Raw genomic sequence first — 20,098 nt, forward strand, 5'->3', positions numbered from 1 at the left:
TTGAACCATTTATCCAACTTTAGTCCAACAATTAATCTATCTAAGCAAAAAATCTAAGTTTAGTCCAACAATTAATCTATCTAAGCAACAAAAAAAATGAAAAGAATTGAAACATCTAAATTGTTAAAATTTCAAATCATCTCAAAAACTTTTTTTTTTTATATGAAAGCATAGAGAAGGAGAATGCTTAAACTAGGTAGGAGTCACTATGAAGGAACATATGTTGCTACCATTTGGCTAAAAAGTTACTACCATTATTTTTATTTTAAGGATAATTTGCGACATAGTTAAAATATCGTTTACTCTTTATTTTTCTATTTTTAATCATTCCAGAGTAAATAAAATAAACGGTACTTATTAACACATGAATATTTTTTTTATGAAGGAGAAATTACGTTTTCAAAACTACAAGAATCAAAAATATTTTTTTTTTTTTTTTAAAAAACTTATACCAATTATGAAAGTATTAAATTTTCAATCTCACTAACATTGTCAACACCTAGAAGCAATGTCATTGACACACTTAGACAAGGCAAGTACATAACTATATTTGTGCAACGATGTCTCGTTGGTGTTGGTAGAACCATAGGAGTACTCCCATCCCAAACAAAGTGCTTTCAGTAAATAAGAACAACGAAAAAGGAAAGGTAGCTAGCTAGCTTACAATAGTATATGCCACTGTCGACAATATGAGAGTGCATTTACATCTCGGAAACCCAAAAAACTTCAACTTAAAACCACTATTTTATTGTTCTAGGCCTCAAATATTAGACGTGCCCTCTTCAAAATTGCATTTCCGTAGCAAGTAATCCAAAACATCCAACTGGCAAATTCTTGTATGTGGGATAGGATTTATCATGTAACGAGTTTTGAGCACATTTGTCAAAGTGGATGGTATGGCACATAGCCTAATAAACCCGTCAGGTCAGTCACAACATCACTGCACCTCGTTAAAAGGGTTATCATTTGATGTGATATATCAACTGAAGTTACAGTGGCTGATGACGCAGTTGTTGTGCTATTAAAATTGGGATTGTTTCTGGATGTCGTTGCCAATTCAGAATTACGCAAATTATGTTGTGGGGTTTTTAAAAACTGAGGAGGAGTGGGCAACAAAGGTGGTTGTGAAGTAGTAGTTGTGACCTTTTGAATGTTCTTACTAATAAAATCCATTGCAACAGAAGGTGCACCGGCATCGGACAAATTAGCATTGTTGTTTTTATTACCCACCATTAATGGCTCCCCCCTATTACTTTCTTCCCCAACTAACATGAATTTTACACGTGAGTTTCCTTTACTACTACTTCCATTACCGGTACCCTGACCTGACTCATCACCAGTAGATTTCTTCAAGATGGACTTGAGCTGGATCGTTGGCTGTGGAAGAAGAGGTTTCTGGGATGAAACTGATGTCTGTTTCTGAGCTACTGCAGGATCCTTGACCCGAGGTGTTTCATTGATCCCATCATCACCCCTAACCTTTGTAGCTTCAGATGCAGAATCCCCAATTTCCCGAAGTAAGCAAGTCACACCTGTGCTACCAAATAAGGATGGGTTTCCTACAGAAAATTTATATGCAGCTTGTGCATCACTCTTGTACAAGAAAACAACACGACAAGTTGATGACTTCCAAAATATGCGGAAACCCGATTGATCCATTGGTCCAAAGCGAGCAAACCTGGCCTTCAGTTCTGCCACAGATGGAAGTGATGTTTGGGGAGGAAACTTGATCACCAGTGTGGTCGGCTGGACTGTCTTAGATGGACGGTCCATTTTTCTGGCCGAGTCTGCTTTCACAAACTTGGATGGAACTTGGGACACAGGTTCTTTACCATCTTCTCGCCGAGATTCAGAAGTTTTCTGACTGGAGGCTGCCTTATCTTCTCGCCGAGCTTCGAAAGTTTTCTGACTGGAAGCTGCCTTATCTTCTCGCCGAGCTTCAGAAGTTTTCTGATTGGCAGCTGTCTTATCAGCAGCTAGTGCCTTTATATCTTTGATTTTCTTCAACCTCTTCGCTGCAATTTCTTCTTGGCGATCAGAAGGCCCCCTTTTCCGCCCAGCTTTTGCAGGATCATTTGGACGAACATGTTTTGCAGGTTTCACAAGCGGGGAAGCTCTGACATGATCATTAGGATTGTCAGATATCTTAACATCAGCAGTAGATTTGGTAACACGAACTTCTGGAGCTTCATTCTCTGTTGGTGGAGATGATGCTAAGCTTTTTTGGTAAACAAGAGATCTAAACCGCAAGAAGAATTGGCGAACACCTACAGGGATCTTTCTTTCAATGCCATGGAAAGGATTCAAAGCAAGAGCTTGCAAATCACCCAAAAGTTGTGGCACTTCTAAATTAACATCACCTAAGGTATCCATGGGCAGCAAATTATGGGCATCAAAATCTACCTGCATTTGTTCTGATGGAATACCTTCTCTAGGAGGCAAACTGGTTAAGACAGGTTTTGCTGGTAAATTTCCTGACAAGTGTGCAGATTTTCCAGGAGCAGAATGCTTCTCCGGTTGGTCCGACGTCCGCTGTAAGTTTAGATTTTTTTTCTTTTTTTTCTTTCTCTCCTCAATAACAGAAGAGTCCAAGTCAGCTGCAGGTCGCTTGTGACCTTTTATCTTCTTCTCTACACTAATTTTGTGATGCTTTGCTTCAACTGGTAAACTAATTTCGCCCTTAACTTGATGTGTATCTTTTCCTCCATCAGCAACGGTCAGAAGTTCTTGCTCTGATTGCTTAATATCTTCGCATGGGTCCAACTGTTTTGCAGTCCTGTCATGTTTAACATTCTCATTACTTTTACTCTCCAGATGGGATGATTGAGATGTCTCATCAACAGTGCTTTGTAATGGTAACTCCCCAGACAAATCAGATCTACTTGAAATATTATCCTGTTCAAAGCTATGGGTCGTTTCTTCAGAGTAGGCAATCTTCCCCTTTTCAAGATGAGGTTTTGCATCTAAGTTGGTGGCTTCGGGTGTAGGACCGCTGCTTGCTGCTTGAGCCAGACCAATTGAAGCTTCTTTGGCATCTAAAGTTGAAGTTGCACCATCATGACTAACAAAACCCGAGTCAGCATGATTTTCTAAACTCCGAGGCATCACAGGCACAGGTGGAGCCCTATTCTGAAATAAATAACGCTCAGCTGCATCAGGTATCTCCTCCTTGTATGTTAATTGGGAAGAGTCACTTGGATCATCTCTCCGTTTAAAAAGGTACCTATCCTTTTTTGAATTCTCCTTAAATTTAACAGATTTGGTAGCGCTTTTCCCACCACCCAGAGTTTCTGCTATAACCAATGGACCACTCAAAGGAGCTGAATACAAAAAAAAAAAAAAAAAAAACGGGGAAAAAGTAACATTAACATACACAGCTGCTTTTGGGTAGATTGAGAAACAACAGTAAGATTGTTATTCATTAAAAAAAGATTAACATATATATAGAAGTGCGGGGATAAATTACAAAAGCTTAAAATGTGAATTTATTTATGTTTAAATTAACACAAGCTTATAAAATGCAAATAGACCAGCCTATTGTCTGTCATATTCTCATCAATAAGAGCTACTTAACTTTCCCCAACACATTCTTAATAGACCTGTCTTCATATTGCAGGCCATTGACGCGCCTCAATTTTTTCATTACCAAACCAATTTGTTTCCCTCATGTTGATACCTATCAAGAACTATTAATGGTACTGAGCATAAAAATCACAATGATTCAATTTTTTTTTTATGTTATCATATCTCCAGAATATCAACCAGAAAATTTCAAAACAAAATTTACAGAGTCAAGCTATGTATAAACACTTGTAATTTAACTTCAGATCTAGCTTAAATATCTAAGGACATGTATAAAGTCATAATACATGCATATTTTTAACCCCTCAACTGCTTTATAATCCATGGGAAATTAGCCATGGATCTACAAAGATTTAGTCATCAATCAAATTGCTCAAAATCGAAGGTACTGAAATACAAAAATACAGTCCAGCAGTCAGGTGAACAAGTCCCGGATGGGGAAATATCTCCACTATTAAATAAACATAACAAAAAGTATCTTATTTGTATTGCGTCAATCTATTCTACATTTACACTATACATCACTCCACCGCAGAAAGAAGTATTTAAATACTACAGCTAATTCTACAATAAAACCCTAACAAAAACTAAATAATTCAGTACTTCCAACAGGAAATTAAGGAAGGGTGGTATACCTTTAGGAGGCTGTCTTGCAGGCTGATTGAGGGGCACATTCTGAGGCCGAGAAGGGCGCGACCGCTGCACTCCAAAAGCCTGAGCATAAGTCTCATCATATTGCTCAAACACCGCTTTCCGATAAGCATAAACCGTAGCCTTATTCTGAACAAAATCAATACTTCCATGCTCCCCATCAAGAGGAGCAAAAGCCAAATCTCTAACAAAATCAAGAGTTTCAATTGGATTAAAACTATCTCTAGCCTTCTTAATCTGATTCTCAGAATAAAACCCATCAGGCTCATAATCATTCACATCAACAGAATAATAACCTTGAACCTTCGTCGCACGGAAATTATTAGGGTTCCTACACTTACAAGCCAATCCAAGACCTCTCCTTCTACTAGCCTCATCAACAGCTTCTTCCACCGCTTTCACAAATGTTCTGGAATACGTCTGCTGAGATTTCTCCGCGAAATTCGCTTCGAAAGGAATCAGCTCATCCGGTTCAAACCATCCGTAACTACTATCACCGAAGAAAGCAACCAATACATGACCTTCTCTTCTCGCGCGACGAACAGAAGGTGATGCAAATGCTTGATTGTATATATGCCCCGGCCACCATGGATGAGATTTAACTTTTCCCCAAACTAAATCGCCAACTTCAAAACCATAACCTAGATCCGTTTCGGTTTCTGGTTCGGTGTTTCTCTCTGAAGCTACGTATTCATCGAATTCCATTAGCAGAGATTTTCTATCGGAACCGGAAAATTTCTCTGTATCGACGGTGGATGTATCGTCGTCGGAAACCCTAACCCTAAAGTCTTCGGAGGTTTGATTTAGAGAAATCCTAGGGTTAGGGTTACTCACCGGAGCTCCAGTTGGAGAATTATCGTGTTGTGATTGGAATTGAGAAGAGTCGCTCATCACTGGAGTATTCGAATTCAAATTTCGAAGGAAATGGAGAATTTGTGAAGAGAGGAGAAGAAGAAGAAGAAGAAGAATGAGTTTGTTACAGTTGCACGACGCAGAAGATGAGAAGAGAAGAAATGAGAGCTGAATGAGTGCAACAAACAAACAAACACACGCACCCACACGACGTTTAATTCATCATCATCTTCTTCTCCTTCTACTTTGATATTTTTTGTCGATTTTTGTTTATTTATTTGGGGGTGAGGTAAAAAAAAAAAAAATTAATTAAGAGAATTGCTGTGGACACATTGCATAAGGCTGACGCACACGAGTAAAATACGTTTTTGCCCATTCGACAGTTAATTCAAAAATCAGCTGCAGTTAACTGCCGAGGAAAACTTCGGGAGTTAACTGTAGATAAATATGTTATAAGAACAGAACAGACATAGAAGTTTCCAAAACTCCATTGTTGCGTTTTTTATTCTCCTTGGTGAGATTTTGAGCAATTTGAAGCCATTCAAGCCAATTTCAATCACAAAAACAACTAAGTTTTTTAATCCTATTGCATTGTTGTTTTGTGGTCAAATTGTTTTTTTTTTTTTTTGTTAAATTTCAATTATATAGGTTTTATTGATTTTATGATTTTATGATTCAGACCATCCCGGGACCGGATGGTCTGAATTCTGCTTTTTACCACCGTTTTTGGAAGGAATTAGGTGGAGAAATATTTTTTGTTGCTTCCTCTTGGCTCACTTCTGGTTCCTTTCCCCCTGAGTTGAATGCCACACACATCGTGCTCGCTCCAAAGGGTGATAACCCGGAATATATGAAAGACCTTCGCCCTATCTCCCTCTGTAATGTCCTATATAAAATTATTTCTAAGGTGCTGGCTAACCGCCTTCGCCCTTTGATTGATAAATGGATATCTACAGAACAAGCTGCCTTTGTTCCTTCTCGTTCTATCATGGACAATGCAATCACGGCTTTCGAAGTTCTACACTGCATGAAATGCAAGCGCAAAGGAAAAACAGGTGACATAGCTCTCAAACTCGATATTTCAAAAGCTTTTGATAGTGTCAGTTGGTCCTATTTGCAAGCCATATTATGCAAGTTGGGTTTTTCTCCTCAATGGATCTCTTGGATGATGATGTGCATATCTACCGTGGAATATCATGTCATTTTTAATGGTGATCGTATTGGTCCTATAATACCAGGGAGGGGTCTCCGACAAGGTTGCCCTTTATCTCCATACTTGTATATTATTTGTGCTGAAGGATTATCTGCCATTATTAAAAATCATGAGTTTCGAGGGAAAATTCATGGAGTTCGAATATGTCGTACAACACCTTCCATAAGCCACCTTCTCTTTGCAGATGATAACTTTCTCTTTTGTAAAGCTACAGAATCAGAAGCCCAATATGTCAAAGGTATTCTTGCTAGTTACGAACGTGCCTCAGGTTAAGCAATCAACATGGGGAAATCTGCCATAAATTTCAGCTCAAACACGCCCCAAGACATAATTTCCTCCATTACCGCTTCTCTCGGGGTTCACAATAATATCGGCAGCGGTAAGTACTTGGGATTGCCTTCTATGGTGGGTCGTAACAAAAATGCTATCTTTTCTTATTTAAAGGATCGGATATGGAAAAAATGCCAGTCTTGGAGTGTCCGATCACTATCTCGTGCCGATAAGGAAGTTTTGATAAAATCCGTTGCACAAGCCATCCCTTCTTACTGTATGGGAGCCTTTCTCATCCCTGCATCGCTTTGTGAAGAACTTGAGCGGATGATGAATTCATTTTACTGGGGTTCGAAAAAAAATGGTCGACGAGGCATCAATTGGATGCGTTGGGATTTCCTCACACTTCACAAAAGTCTAGGTGGCCTTGGCTTTCGAAATTTGGAAGCTTTCAATCTATCTATGCTCGGCAAGCAAGGTTGGAAACTCTTATCCGACTCCTCCTCTTTATTCACCAGAATCCTCAAAGCTAAATACTTCCCTAGACGGGACTTCTTGGATGCAACCCTCGGTCATAATCCAAGCTATACCTGGAGGAGCTTATGGAGTACTCAATCTTTACTTACTTTGGGCCATAGATGGAAGATTGGAGATGGTTCTAAGATTAATGTGTGGAGTATGCCGTGGATCCGCAACCTTCTCTCTCTCAAACCATCCACTTCACCGCCGCTACACCAACACGACCTTACGGTAAATTCTTTGTTGAGTGCCGATTTCAACTCTTGGGACACTACTTTGGTGCAATCTCTTTTTAATGACGCAGAAGCTGCTGCCATTTTGTCAACTCCTCTCTTTGCTCGTTCCGGTTCTGATGTTCGAATTTGGAAAGCCACGGTAGATGGTACTTACACCGTCAAGTCAGCTTATAGGATCTGTTCTGACTTACTTCTTGCTGCCACCCTTATCCGCAATAATCTAAGCTGGAATACTATTTGAAACTTGAGAATTCCACCCCGTATTCGATCCTTCATGTGGCGCCTTGCTCATCAATGCTTGCCTACTAGAGTAAATCTTCTCACTCGAGGCATCCCTTGCGAGGAAACTTGTGTTTGTTGCGGTACCTTAGTTGAATCACATATGCATCTGTTTTTTGTTTGCACCAAGGCGTCAAATTGTTGGGAGCAAATTGGCATGCACTCTCTCGTCCAGAATTTGCTCTTAACGACACAAAACTTTTCTGTTATGCTCTTTGATTTATTGAACCGATTGTCCTTGCAGCAACAATCCTTGGTAGCTACGTTCTTGTGAAGTCTATGGAAGAACCGGAATTCAAAGCTTTGGGAAGACAAAGAAAACTCCTCGGAATTCATCGTTACACGAGCAAAGACTACAATTAATGAATGAAGTTGTATGCAAAGAGCAAAGTTACCGATGAATAATGTGGATACCTCTCTTAGTTGGAGTAGACCGCCAGAGGGCACAATCAAATGTAATGTTGATGCCGCTCTCTTCAAAAAAATATTTGCCAAAAAATGTTGATAAAAATAAATGAGGTGAAAAAGATAAATGAAAAAGAAGGGGAAGAGCAACAAGAGTGGGAGAGTTACAGAGGAGAAAAAGATGTTGATAAAAATCTGAGTTTTCCCCTAAAAAAAAATATAAAAATTTGAGTTTATTAAAATAGTCTCTCAATTTTTTTTGACAAATAGCCTCTCAAATTATTTCATACAAATCGTCGGTATAAATATAATGTAGCACCCACATGGAGTATACAACTAATGTGTCATCTCAAACCATATTACCGTAAAAATTAATTGGAAATGATTATTTTCATCTACTCTTTTCAATTTCAAATGTTTACTTTTGCTTACCTCCTGAACTCCGAATTACTACTAACACAAACGGGAGGGTTAACACTTAACACCGAAAAACTCTTCTGCTATTTTGCAGATTTGAGAGACTAACACGACATACCGTTGTGACTTATGACTGATGGTTCACTCAATAAAATTCCAATAAGATCATAAGTGACTCACAAAATTGAATTTCTATATTTTCATTTAATAATGTATTATCCACTTTGAATACAGTCATCAGCAAAAATGGTAACAAAAATAAACTTCACTATATCATACTATAATCCTCATGTGTGGAAAATTTTCCTCCGCCCAAATAGAAGCTAAATCTTATTCACATCACTAAAAGAACCGAATTAATTAATACACAATAAGTATTGAGCATAAAATTAGCAAAATGAAACCAAATGAAGCATTGTTGTTCAGTTAAGCCAAGGTTCATTCATCATCTGCATTCTGGCCAGGAGTACCGGCAAGCCAACCCCACACGCCTCCTGAGCCCTGCCTCTGTTTTGCACTTAAAGCAGCTTGCTCTGATGCAGCCTTTTGCCGCTGGAGGAGTTCAAGCTCCTTTTGTAATGTTCCAAAATTTTGGAGCTTCTGACCTAATTCAGCAACCTCCACCTGCACACTCAAATATATATTTTTAAGTTAAATCCCTCAAATATATATTTTTAAGTTAAATAATAGTAAATCCCACTTCCTCCGTCCATGAAAGGAGACAAAATGCCACAATTTTAAATCAGCGTCAGACATAGATTAGATCATAACAATCAAGGATTCATGCCAACACCTAACTTATCATATAGTAGAGTCAGGTATCATTTATCGCATTATAAATTATGAAACAGAGCATTTGAAATTGACACCCAGTTTTGCAAAGAATTATTTGAAAGAAAAATTGTTATCATGAGGATTAACTCATTTAATTGTTGGCTGTTGCTCTATGAATAGGTAAGTAGTAAGATGAATGGTGCATCACATTTACCGAATAGATTTTCTTCAATCATTTATGTAACGCCAGATTGTATTAAAAAACACGCTCACAAGTCATAAAGACAAGGGAAAACTCCAAGAAGCATTGATGCATACCTCAAGTTTGAAACACCTTGACTGCTCAGCAGCAAGCTGACCACGTACTGATTGGAGCTCCTACATTGTCAGAGCACAAAATATAAGGACCTTTGATAACAATAAGAGCAATGACCTAGACCAGAGATCTCATCAATAAATAACATTAAAATATTCAAATTTCGTTAATATACCTTACTCTGCTTAAGTCTCAACCCGATTACCCCAAAAGACCGGGAGACAAAAGAAAGTGGTTTACTCTTTACTGAATAGATAATAAACACAAGGAGCTTCCCTACAACTCAAAGCTCTAGAAGTAGAACGAAATCGAGCAATATGATAGCTTTATTCCCTTTTTAATTTTATTTTATTTTAAAAGTAATTTTTTTGACTCTAGTGTATGATTCTTAGATCCATTCTGGACTAAATCCAAAATAAAAATGGAATTTTAACTGTAAAAGTAGTTACCTTGTAAAGGTCAGAGTTACTAGACTCGGCATCAGCCAACTCTTGCTTTAGTTGAAGAGTATGCAGCTTCTCCTTACTGAGCGACGATTCTAGTTCTTCTCTCTCAGCCTTCAAGACTGATATGAGATCACCTTTGGATTTCTGCATGATACCCGAAATATTAAAAAGCAGGTACTGCCAGGATAGAAAATAAAATGGCACAAATGCATAAAATGGTCTATGCGCATCATTTAAATGATGCAGGCAGAATATGCAAAGTTTGAGGATCAGAATTTGAAATCCATAAATGCAAGCTTTATCTATCTTTGTGTAGAACATCCAAATTTGCTGGCATTAAAGCACATTTGTGATTTGAAGATTTTTATGATCATCAAACTGATTTTTATGTATCTTCAATAATTATCTTTCCACACTCGTCACATTGTCAATAAGAGAAATGTCACTGACAAATAGAAAGACATGGTTTTTCTGAATGTGCTTGAATCTATCAACATGCTCGCTTAATCTATATACATGGAAATTACAATGATATTAAATGAGAAATGCAATTTACTCCCTTCCTCTATCTCATAAAAAATGTCAGATTAGCATTTTTTTCTGTCTCAAAATAACTGCCACTTACCAATGCAACATTTATTATTTTTTCCCCATAATTATACCCTTATTTATTCAATTCCACTGCACTAAACTACTGCACTAACTACAATGAATAAGGGTGTTTTAGTAAATTAAGCTAATTTACAACATTAAATCAACCCAACTAATCTTTTTCTTAAGAACCCCGTACAACCTAAATGTGAAATTAAATCAGAGACAGAGGGAGTGAAACATTAAAGAGGTCTATGAAAGTGGAACATTAATGAGTTTTTATTTTCAAAACTCCACCTCAAACTGGTGAAAGATAGATATTCTCCATTGCCAGCTCGGATACTATTATCAAAAAACTGTATTGCTCAATCCTTTGGTGAATGACTGATAAGTTGCCATTGTGAGTGAGTGCATTGTACGAATGTGAAAAGTACGACATTTGAACATGGTACAGACATCTGAGCAGTGGTGTTGTATGGTCGTACAGACACGGTGAATAAACAATGACGAGAAAAGGACCTAAGGACATGAGCTCATGGTGCCATGCGTCAAAATATTCTGAAGTATTCTTCAATTGTGTGTTGAGTATAAATACTTATCTGAATATATAGACTAAGCACAAAACTAACGGGTCTGATATATGGGCTTAATACAAAAAACCTAACCTTTACATAATGTGTGCCTACAATGGCAATTACTTATTTACATGCAACAATAAATTTCCAAAAAGTGAAAAGTTCTTTGTGCCTTATTAATGCAATTGAAAGGTGTATTAAGTGACTCGAATTTGGCCCATATAAAATCAGTCAGATCTTTGGAGAAAAAGCGAAAAAAACCTCCCATAGATTTAGATTCTCTGAAAGGCTATAAAAAGAGGAGGAAAGAAATTGAAACAGAAGAACATGTCAAGCTTTTAGATCTACGCTTGTGAGCCAAAGGCATGCAACCAAGAAAATGAATCTTGTTAGATCAGATCCATGAACATAATTCTTTTCTAAAATGAAGCACAGCATAATAATAATTGCTAACACAACCAAATGCTGGAAAAAAACGCTTCATAAAACTGGATATAAAAATGAACACGCTATACAATAATACATACTGTTGTATAAGAGTTATCCATGGCAATTTCCAAAATTTTCCCTTCATGTCCTGCTCCAAATTCAGATCCCATATCGCGGGTAGCATTTGTAGCATTTGGGATGGCAGAAACACTGTCTGGTATGGAATTTTCAATTATTTTGGATTGCAAGGTCGATTTGTGGCTTGGTTTAAGAACATAGACCTGAAAGCAGCGAGTCAAATCATATGAGCGAGAATGACAAAGCAAAGGGATAACAGAGCAGAAATGGGGAAAATGTAGAATTAATCTTTTACTTCACTGTTGTAACGTCCATTGTATCCTCCAAAAGAAACAAGTACATCTTCGCCATTATACGAGCTTACAACCAAACTCAAGCCCTGCAATGACAGACATTTTAATTATGTTAATCAGTGGGCACTAGAAGGCATGACATCAAGGCGATAGCAACGATTGGTATTCAAAACGCATGTAATGTTGCTAAATTATGAAGGTGAAATACCTCACTAGCAACAGAAACACGCCCTTGAACAGATGTTACCACTGACCAAGTCAGGGTAGACATATTCAGTACAACCGTCTCTGAAGCCCCTGCAGAATAACAAGGAGTATAACTTATAAAAAAGATATGGGAAATGCTAACTTGTGCCCTTAAGGCAAAAGTTAAGAAACTAAAGATAGAAACTTTTTATTGGAAATTGTGCATTTCATGTTTTAGAAATTTAAAATCTTATCTTTTCAAGACAATTTATATTTTAATTCCATTTTTAACTTCTTAAAAAATTTCTATCTTAACTTAGGTGACAGCACCAAAAATTTCATAAAATCCCAGAAAAATCAGTAAATTCACAACCCAGGTAACCACACCTTAGAGTAGATATATTTGAAGATTTATAGATATATATAGTAATTAACTACTAACTACACCAGAAGCTATTAACCAATCTAAAAGTATAAAACCAATCTTTCAAAAGCAATTATTTCAAACTACATGCTCCTTAAAAGTAGTTCTCCATCCATAAACAAAACAAGAATTTATTTGGTGCATCCAATTGTTAGCATCAATGATCTTCTAACTCCTAATAAGCCTTTTCATTTTATTTTTATTTGATTAACAAACTCAGGTGTTAATATCCTCTTATAAGTTATAGGTCCTGGGTCATTTTAAATCTAGGCGATTAAGTTCCGAAAATATAACAGGAATACTTTTATTCCCTCATAAGGCAATTGATGGGGAGAACCACACAGAACAACACACCCATTTAGAGAATTACTATATTCAATGCGTTGATAACTCAAACAGATTTCAAAGAACATTGTGTCAAAGAATTTTATTTGATATAAGATGGTATAAACTCAATAGTTTTTATTCCACAAGGTGTTTTTCCTGAACACGAGTACCTTAAACAGTAAAAGGGATTACCTATTTTGATCATTTTTTACATGTTTCAATATTCTCGAGTAGAAATACTTTTGCCTACAAACCTCAGTTTGACTTGAAATAATAAAAAATAGCTTTTGCATTGTTGGAAAATTCACAATAAGTTTTACATCAAACTTGCTTTTGGTGTAAAAACTTCAAAACACAAATAACTTCTTTCTAAAATCAATTTTAACCAAACCAATTTTACAAAATCCAATTTAGTGAAAATCATGTTTGACAAACACTCACCTAAATACAAACTTATTTGGTTTAGTTTGATCCATAGCATAGGTGGGTAGGAATATTTTGTTCAACATATCTAGGAATATTTTGTATAGTGTTGCAGTTCATTCCTCATTGCAGAAAATTTAAATCTAAGTGATAAAGCGGCAAAAAAGCATACCGCTCTTGTTGTCACCACCACCAACAATGAACCAGTTCTCCCCTACTGTCACACCAGCATGTCCTGCACGTGGTGTTGGAATCTCACCTTGTTGTGTGGGACGAGACCATTCCATCTGCAAAATTCCTGCAAACAATTAGATGGAGTCTTGGAGATGATTTTCCAGTCCACTTCATAACAGATCAAGCAATGGTCTTACAGTTTGCAAATCGAGAACATGTAAATCATTGTAGCAAGTGGCATGTGAACCCCCTCCAAAGATAAGTAAGTATCGGTCCACATGTACAGCAGCGGTATGATCAGACCTTGGGGAAGGAGGCACTCCGCTGCCAGTTATTACTTAGTTAGAACAAAATTTTATCATGTTCCTTTTTCAAGTTTTTTTCCTCTTTTGAATGGTAAGAGAAAACCAATATTGCATAAACAAAGATGATCATCAAACAATGTTCGATAAGGTTTAACTCTTTATAGAACCCAAAACCATTAAAGTCCTCCCTAGATATTAAAGAAAAAAAATCTACCCCTCCCCCATAGTTCTGATAAGTTAAAACAGAAACCATGAAAATAGAATTGCTTCGGAAAACTTCTTACACAGCATCAATTTCGTCCCATGTCATGGTTTCCAAGTCCAGAATATGCAGGTCATTCAAGAGAGTCCTCTTTGCATCTTGCCCACCGAAAATTACCAAGGTATTCCCGACAAGGGACACTGATTGGCCTCCACGTGATATCTAGAAAGCATCACATGAAAAATGAGGGAACTAAACAGGCTATTACTGTATTTTAATCAAAAAACAAACGAAAGAAAGAATGAGTGAAAAAGGGTCACAAATTGGCCCCAAGTGATACCTAGAAAGCATACATGATGGAAGAAGGGGAAACTAAAGAATATTCCTGTATTTAAATTTAAAAACAAAAAGAAATAAAGAACGAAAGGAGAAGAGAGAGGGAGTGGGGGCATGGATTGTATAGCTCTTGCTATAGAAATGCACATATGACATGTCACATAAGCCTAAATGATACTCCCTATCTACCTAATTATAAGCCCCTTTCAAATAAAAAACAGTCTCTAAATATAAGCATATTTCCAAATTACTAGATATATTTATCAATTTTTTCCAAATAAATCACTTATTAATACTACTAATCTGTCTTGGAATAAAGAGCAATTTAGTAATACTAATACACAAAGGACACATTAATTACACAACAAACTTTTTTTAATATATGTGAAATATTATAAAGATGCTTATAAAAAGGACAGAGGGAGTAAATTGAAACTTCTAATAGACTTTATGATCAATGAACATAATAGATAGACACATACCGGAGGTTTCCCATAGGTCTTTAGAGTTGACCATGTTGCTCTTTGTAGATCAAACTCTCTCACTGTCATAATATTTAACATTAGTACCCATACTTAGTTGCAATCACAAAAGAAAAGACAGCAACAATACAAAAAACAGCAGTGATTAGAACTAGAGTTATAAAACCGGGGAGAAATACACTGTAACTAATGAACATTGAGATCAAATTGATGAACTAAGGATAATATTATTAGGTTTGTGTGTTTTATAGATAGTTTTAGAGAATAGGAATTCACAGAAGAAGAAAGTCTAATTGAACAAACTCCTTCGTCTCTGAACTAGGGAAACCCAAAGTGCAGAGGCGGAAAAGCATGAATGCTTACAAAGACGACTCCAAAAAGATACTCTTCTAATGAATTACTGTTGAATAAAATTTCCATATTCCTCATATTTTCATTTAAGCACATATATGATCCCAACCCCTAAAAGAATTATAACACATTATTACATTAATATATTATACCTTGGATACTTTCGGAAGGATCTTTTGTGTGGCCGGCAATTGACAGGAGCTTATTTCCCCATGCAATCTGTAGTGACATAGTTTTCCGACCAAAATATTACAGAATTAGTACAAGCAATCGACAAGAAACAGATTCAACACAGCAGTTACATAGAGTTTTAAGTTTAATACAAACCAAAGAATGGCCAGCACATGGGTCCAAAGTTGTAGAGGACTCATCGCCAGCCTTAACCTCAAGCTTTGACCAAGTCCAGCTTCTCAAATCCAAAACCTGTATTTGTTTCCATTTAGTTCAAAAAAATATCAACACATAACTTAACTTAGTCAATTTAAAAGGGAGATCACAAAAAGTTTATTTGTTCATAACACAAAATATAGTTATACAATTACTTTCAAAATTGTGGTTTCAATCAAACCCTACAAGATAAACTATTACTACAGCCAAAATTCATAGCCTCATGCAACAAATATATTTAACATATGCTTACATGAAGATCACTAAGATAACGGCCATTGTGATTTCCACCATATATGTACAATTTATCTTGCATAGCTGCAGCTCCATGCTGAACAAATAAACACACTTGGCTTAGGGAGGATTAAAGGCATCAATAATTAAATCTTGCAGAATTGATTTTATAATTATCATGTTTTGCGAAAGCCAAAACCTCATATCGGGCTTTTGGACGTTGACCAGATATTGGAGGTGCAATCCATTGATCATAGACTCCAACTGAACCAAAGCTTTCCACAACAACATCTTTATCCTGTGTTCCAACTTGACTTCCATTTTCAGAGGAAATAGTTTTTGTCTCTGGATAAGTGTTCCCATTCTCAATTACTGGTTCAACTTTGGAATTATGCTGCCAAACCAGAAAGGTAGAATCAGACATTGGAAACAAAGAAATGGGAAACATTGCAATGTTAATAGTGACAACAAAAATGGAGTATAGGAAAATGTTCTCATTGCAAGTCTTTTGATGCAAATTTTAGTTGATATGCCTCTTACATGAATCTATTTCTAAAGATCAAACCCTTAGTGCCATATCATGAAATCTGTAAATGATATTACAACAAAATCACCCAACTATCTTAGTTGCATGAATTGTTGGCAGGTGAAAGGTATTATGACACAAGCAACTATACAATACCCCGAATTTCATTGGCCAAAATATTGATTTCTTACTTGTTTGACCAACCAGATCGTGCTCAGTCAGTACCTACTCTTAACGTTAGTTTGATATAATATATGTGTATAACACGTTAAGCTAAATCCAAGCCAAAAGCATAAGTACATCTCAGAAAGAACAAGACTCGGTATTATATATAGCATTACGAATACTCACATTCATTTGAACGTCTATTACAGGCTCTGCAAAAGAGTTAGATGCTCTTGAATACCAACCTGGATCTTCTTCCTACACAACAAAAGAAAATAAAAACAAAAGTAATCAGGCAATATATTACATTATACCAAGGAAGAAATGTTAACAAAAATTATTTGCATGACCTCCAATATTTTCACAAAAAGACGCATGGCTTCTGTGGAAGACATGTTTCCAAGCTGGTTCCAACTGCATCAGTAATTACCAATTTAACAATATTCTCGAGAGCAGGAATGGACTAGTTCATATTGCAAGTATAATTTAAAATATAACATTAAAAAAAAAAAAAAAAAAAACAATGCAGCATCCATAAGATAATTGCATAATAGTATAAATGCTTGGACAAGCATAGCAAAACCAGAATTCCATATCAATGCAAACATATAGAATATGGTTTTGAATCCTCTCATGTTTGAATCCAACATGAGGGTTATGTTCATCATCTCGCCATTAAAACTCATTGGACCCCACTTATATATTTTTGAAGTTGTAGAACTCAATGAGTTTAAATGGTGAGATGATGAACATAACACCCTCATGTTGGATTCAAACAAGATATCAAAATCCATAGAAGATAGAGGTTTAATGTTGAAGTATAGTAATAGCACAGAAAAGGGGAAAAAACATGCATGGTTAAAACAAACAAACCTGGCCCATTTGCTATGCTCCACAATTTTCCATGAACTGGGTTCTGGGATGTTACAAGGTCCTACACTAGCCTGAAATGACAAATTAACCACGAGTTGATCAATAAAATGAATCAAGGATAACTTCATCGCTTCAATTCCATACAATGATAACACAACAGACCGAAAAATAACTTAATACGTAATTCAGTGCACTACATCTGAATGTAGGTTTATCCGATGTAAAGTCCTACAACAACTACAAGCTTATGGACCTGTTTGGATTAGCTTATTTGAACTTACCTACTGACATAACATAAGCACTTGTAAAACTATTTGGAAAAGCTTATAGAAACAGACAATAACATGTCTATAAACTATTTTCAGCTTATTTCCATAATCTCTCAAAAATAACTTACCAGAACAGCTTATACCTTATATGAAAACAGTTTGACTTTGTTTTGTTTTTTCTTATTTATTATCAAAATAGCTAATATGATAAGCATTTATCCTACAATCACTTAATTAAGCTGTTTATCCAAACAGATCCTATATCAGCCTAAGTGATCATGCAGCCAATGGCTCCCGCAGTTGGCTCATAACGAAAACCAAAATTTCAGAAAAACCATACAGATCAGCAGCAAGTTTTCAATAACCAGTGGTAAGCTAGTAATTTCGAATACAAATTTACGATGTTATGCAATTAGAATTCCACACCTAATCTTTATAACACGGATCACCAATCCTCATCATGTAACAGCAACTAATTTAACTAACATTAATGTAATTCATCAATCATAATCATAAATAAAAATTCAAAACCACCGAATTGCTTGTTTAACACACTAACACAAAGAAAGTAAGTAAATTACAAAATCAGCAACAAGTCTTGAAGTTGAATGAATCAAATAAAAACAGATCCATGGAAAATCACAGATAGAAAATTGATGAGAAAAGCATCACCGACAAAATTGAAGGAAAAAAAAAAGCAATGCAATGCAGGTAAAAGGAAAAAGAGAACCTGTTGATATAAGCTATAGAGAAGAAGCGCGGTGGATTTAGGGAATTTAGATGTAAGAGATTTAGTTGGAGAATTGGATCCATCCAAACCGACGTAAGATGCCGCAGCGTAGAACCGTTCTGGATATTGCAAACCAGAACTTGCTCTCGCCATCGCCATCGACATTTCTGATTATTATTCTTATTTTCAGATCCAATTGAAAACTCTTCAAACTTAACTTGGGATCTGATTTTGATTATTCAGAGGGATTGGGTTCCTCAACTAATATTATGTCTTTAGATGTACGAAATCAATCAATTATCAATTAAATTATTAAACGATTATCTAAGAATGTGATGTTTTTTCTGTTTTTTTGCGCGTGCATTCTTCCTAGATCCATTTTTTGGCTTTCGTAATAAATTAATAAAATGCCCCCACGGTTTCGATAATTACATATACACACCTATCTAATTTCTTTGTTTTCTGTAAGATAATTTGATGTAGGGTCATATTAACTTGTGTCTTTAGGGCATATGTTAAACATTAAATTTTTGACATTAATAGTAAGTATTAATAGAAAAAAATTAATATTAGAATTTTTGAGTGATTAATTAATATAATTTTTGAGACATAATTTCTATTAGTGGAATCATTAAACATAAGTTAATTTATTTGATGTAATCAAGTTAAAAGTTGATTTACTTTTGGTTAAAGTTGTCCGGTCGTTATTTGCTTGTTTTTTTACGGCTTCTTGCATACAAGCACAAAAATAGTACAATCTTTTTCTTTTTGCTAATAAGCAAAATCTTCAAATAAAAGAGCATGCTAGTATTTGTAAAGAAAATTTTATACAAAGAAAATAATGAATAGGAATAAACTGTCTGACTAGTGACTAGTTATTTTTGTTGACCATGTATTAGAAACTGGATAGCTATTATTTGTAATCCATGAGGTTTTTGTGTTTCTTGTAAAAAAAGTTGTAGCGATCAAGATTTTCCTTCATAACAAAAAAGAGCATTTTCCTTTCTCGAGTTACACCCACCGTTACCTTTTAAGCAATTTTTGTTTGACTAGTTTGCCCTTATACCCAAATCAAATCAGCAAAACAATTAGTTCATTCTATTCCTTTCTCGTTCTCTTCTTACATGAGCTGAATATGCAACAACGATGAACCAAGTTCGTCCCATTGCTAAGAAAGCAACAATCAAAACAAAGGATGATGAAGCTGAACAAAGCAACATGAAAACTTTAGCCCTCACGAATGCATCCTAGTAATAATGTTGCGTGCCAACCAAAGCTTCTTCAATCACCACCCGAAACGGATGCACGTGTCACGTGTGTTCAATTGGGCGTTGGGACATTTTTTTTTTTTTTTTAAAGGATCAATTGGGACATCTTCCTCCACTTAAATTAATTAATTTATGCTAAGGTGTTTGATGATTGTATTTTTTTTAAAGGCAAAATAGAACATATAATAAATTAAAAGGAACAAGTATAAAGACCGAGGGACATTAGACCTAACCCAGGAATAATCTAAATGGGAATACAACATGATAATACAGTCCAAGTGGAACAATTCTAAACTATCCACAATAATCACGTGCGCAACCCAACGAATCCGCGTACGGGTGCGTAACTAGGCTACAAAAAAGAGTGAAAATGGACATCCGCATAGAACAGTTAGAGTTTACAGGTGGCAAATGGATTGACCGTCAACACAGTAACCAAACCAAGTGCCAAGCTCCCTGAACAGCGGCAAGCATAAGATGCTCTTTCGAGCAAACAACGCGTAAGAACTC

General features: G+C 36.0%; 2 protein-coding genes across 2 annotated transcripts; both read right to left on the reverse strand.

Moving 5' to 3' along the window:
• Positions 1–460: 460 nt before the first annotated feature.
• LOC11431307 (uncharacterized) lies at positions 461–5,328 on the reverse strand. Its single transcript, XM_003626212.4, has 2 exons — positions 4,218–5,328; positions 461–3,320 (listed from the first exon to the last, which is right to left on the reverse strand). The coding sequence occupies exons 1-2, from the start codon at positions 5,122–5,124 to the stop codon at positions 883–885; spliced, it is 3,345 nt and encodes a 1,114-aa protein (XP_003626260.1). The 5' UTR covers positions 5,125–5,328; the 3' UTR covers positions 461–882.
• A 3,268-nt stretch (positions 5,329–8,596) lies between these two features.
• On the reverse strand, positions 8,597–18,673 carry LOC11430548 (acyl-CoA-binding domain-containing protein 4). The gene is made up of 18 exons (XM_003626213.3): positions 18,321–18,673; positions 17,322–17,392; positions 16,799–16,862; positions 16,635–16,706; positions 15,957–16,151; positions 15,777–15,854; positions 15,464–15,559; positions 15,289–15,355; positions 14,786–14,847; positions 14,050–14,189; positions 13,658–13,784; positions 13,459–13,573; positions 12,135–12,223; positions 11,929–12,012; positions 11,654–11,836; positions 9,964–10,104; positions 9,517–9,576; positions 8,597–9,048 (listed from the first exon to the last, which is right to left on the reverse strand). Exons 1-18 carry the CDS (start codon positions 18,483–18,485, stop codon positions 8,863–8,865), a joined length of 1,995 nt encoding a protein of 664 aa, XP_003626261.1. The 5' UTR covers positions 18,486–18,673; the 3' UTR covers positions 8,597–8,862.
• Positions 18,674–20,098: the final 1,425 nt, after the last annotated feature.

Source organism: Medicago truncatula, chromosome 7 (assembly GCF_003473485.1).
Source record: "Medicago truncatula cultivar Jemalong A17 chromosome 7, MtrunA17r5.0-ANR, whole genome shotgun sequence".
Lineage (NCBI taxonomy): Eukaryota > Viridiplantae > Streptophyta > Magnoliopsida > Fabales > Fabaceae > Medicago > Medicago truncatula.

Coding starts and splice junctions, on each gene's coding strand:
- LOC11430548 (XM_003626213.3), bottom strand. CDS start 18,485: ATGTCGATGGCGATGGCGAGAGCAAGTTCTGGTTTGCAATATCCAGAA. Junction 16,707..16,798: donor TTTTTGTGAAAATATTGGAG/GTCATGCAAATA, acceptor TTTGTTGTGTAG/GAAGAAGATCCAGGTTGGTA. Junction 16,152..16,634: donor TAATAGACGTTCAAATGAAT/GTGAGTATTCGT, acceptor CTGGTTTGGCAG/CATAATTCCAAAGTTGAACC.
- LOC11431307 (XM_003626212.4), bottom strand. CDS start 5,124: ATGAGCGACTCTTCTCAATTCCAATCACAACACGATAATTCTCCAACT. Junction 3,321..4,217: donor TGCAAGACAGCCTCCTAAAG/GTATACCACCCT, acceptor TTTTGTATTCAG/CTCCTTTGAGTGGTCCATTG.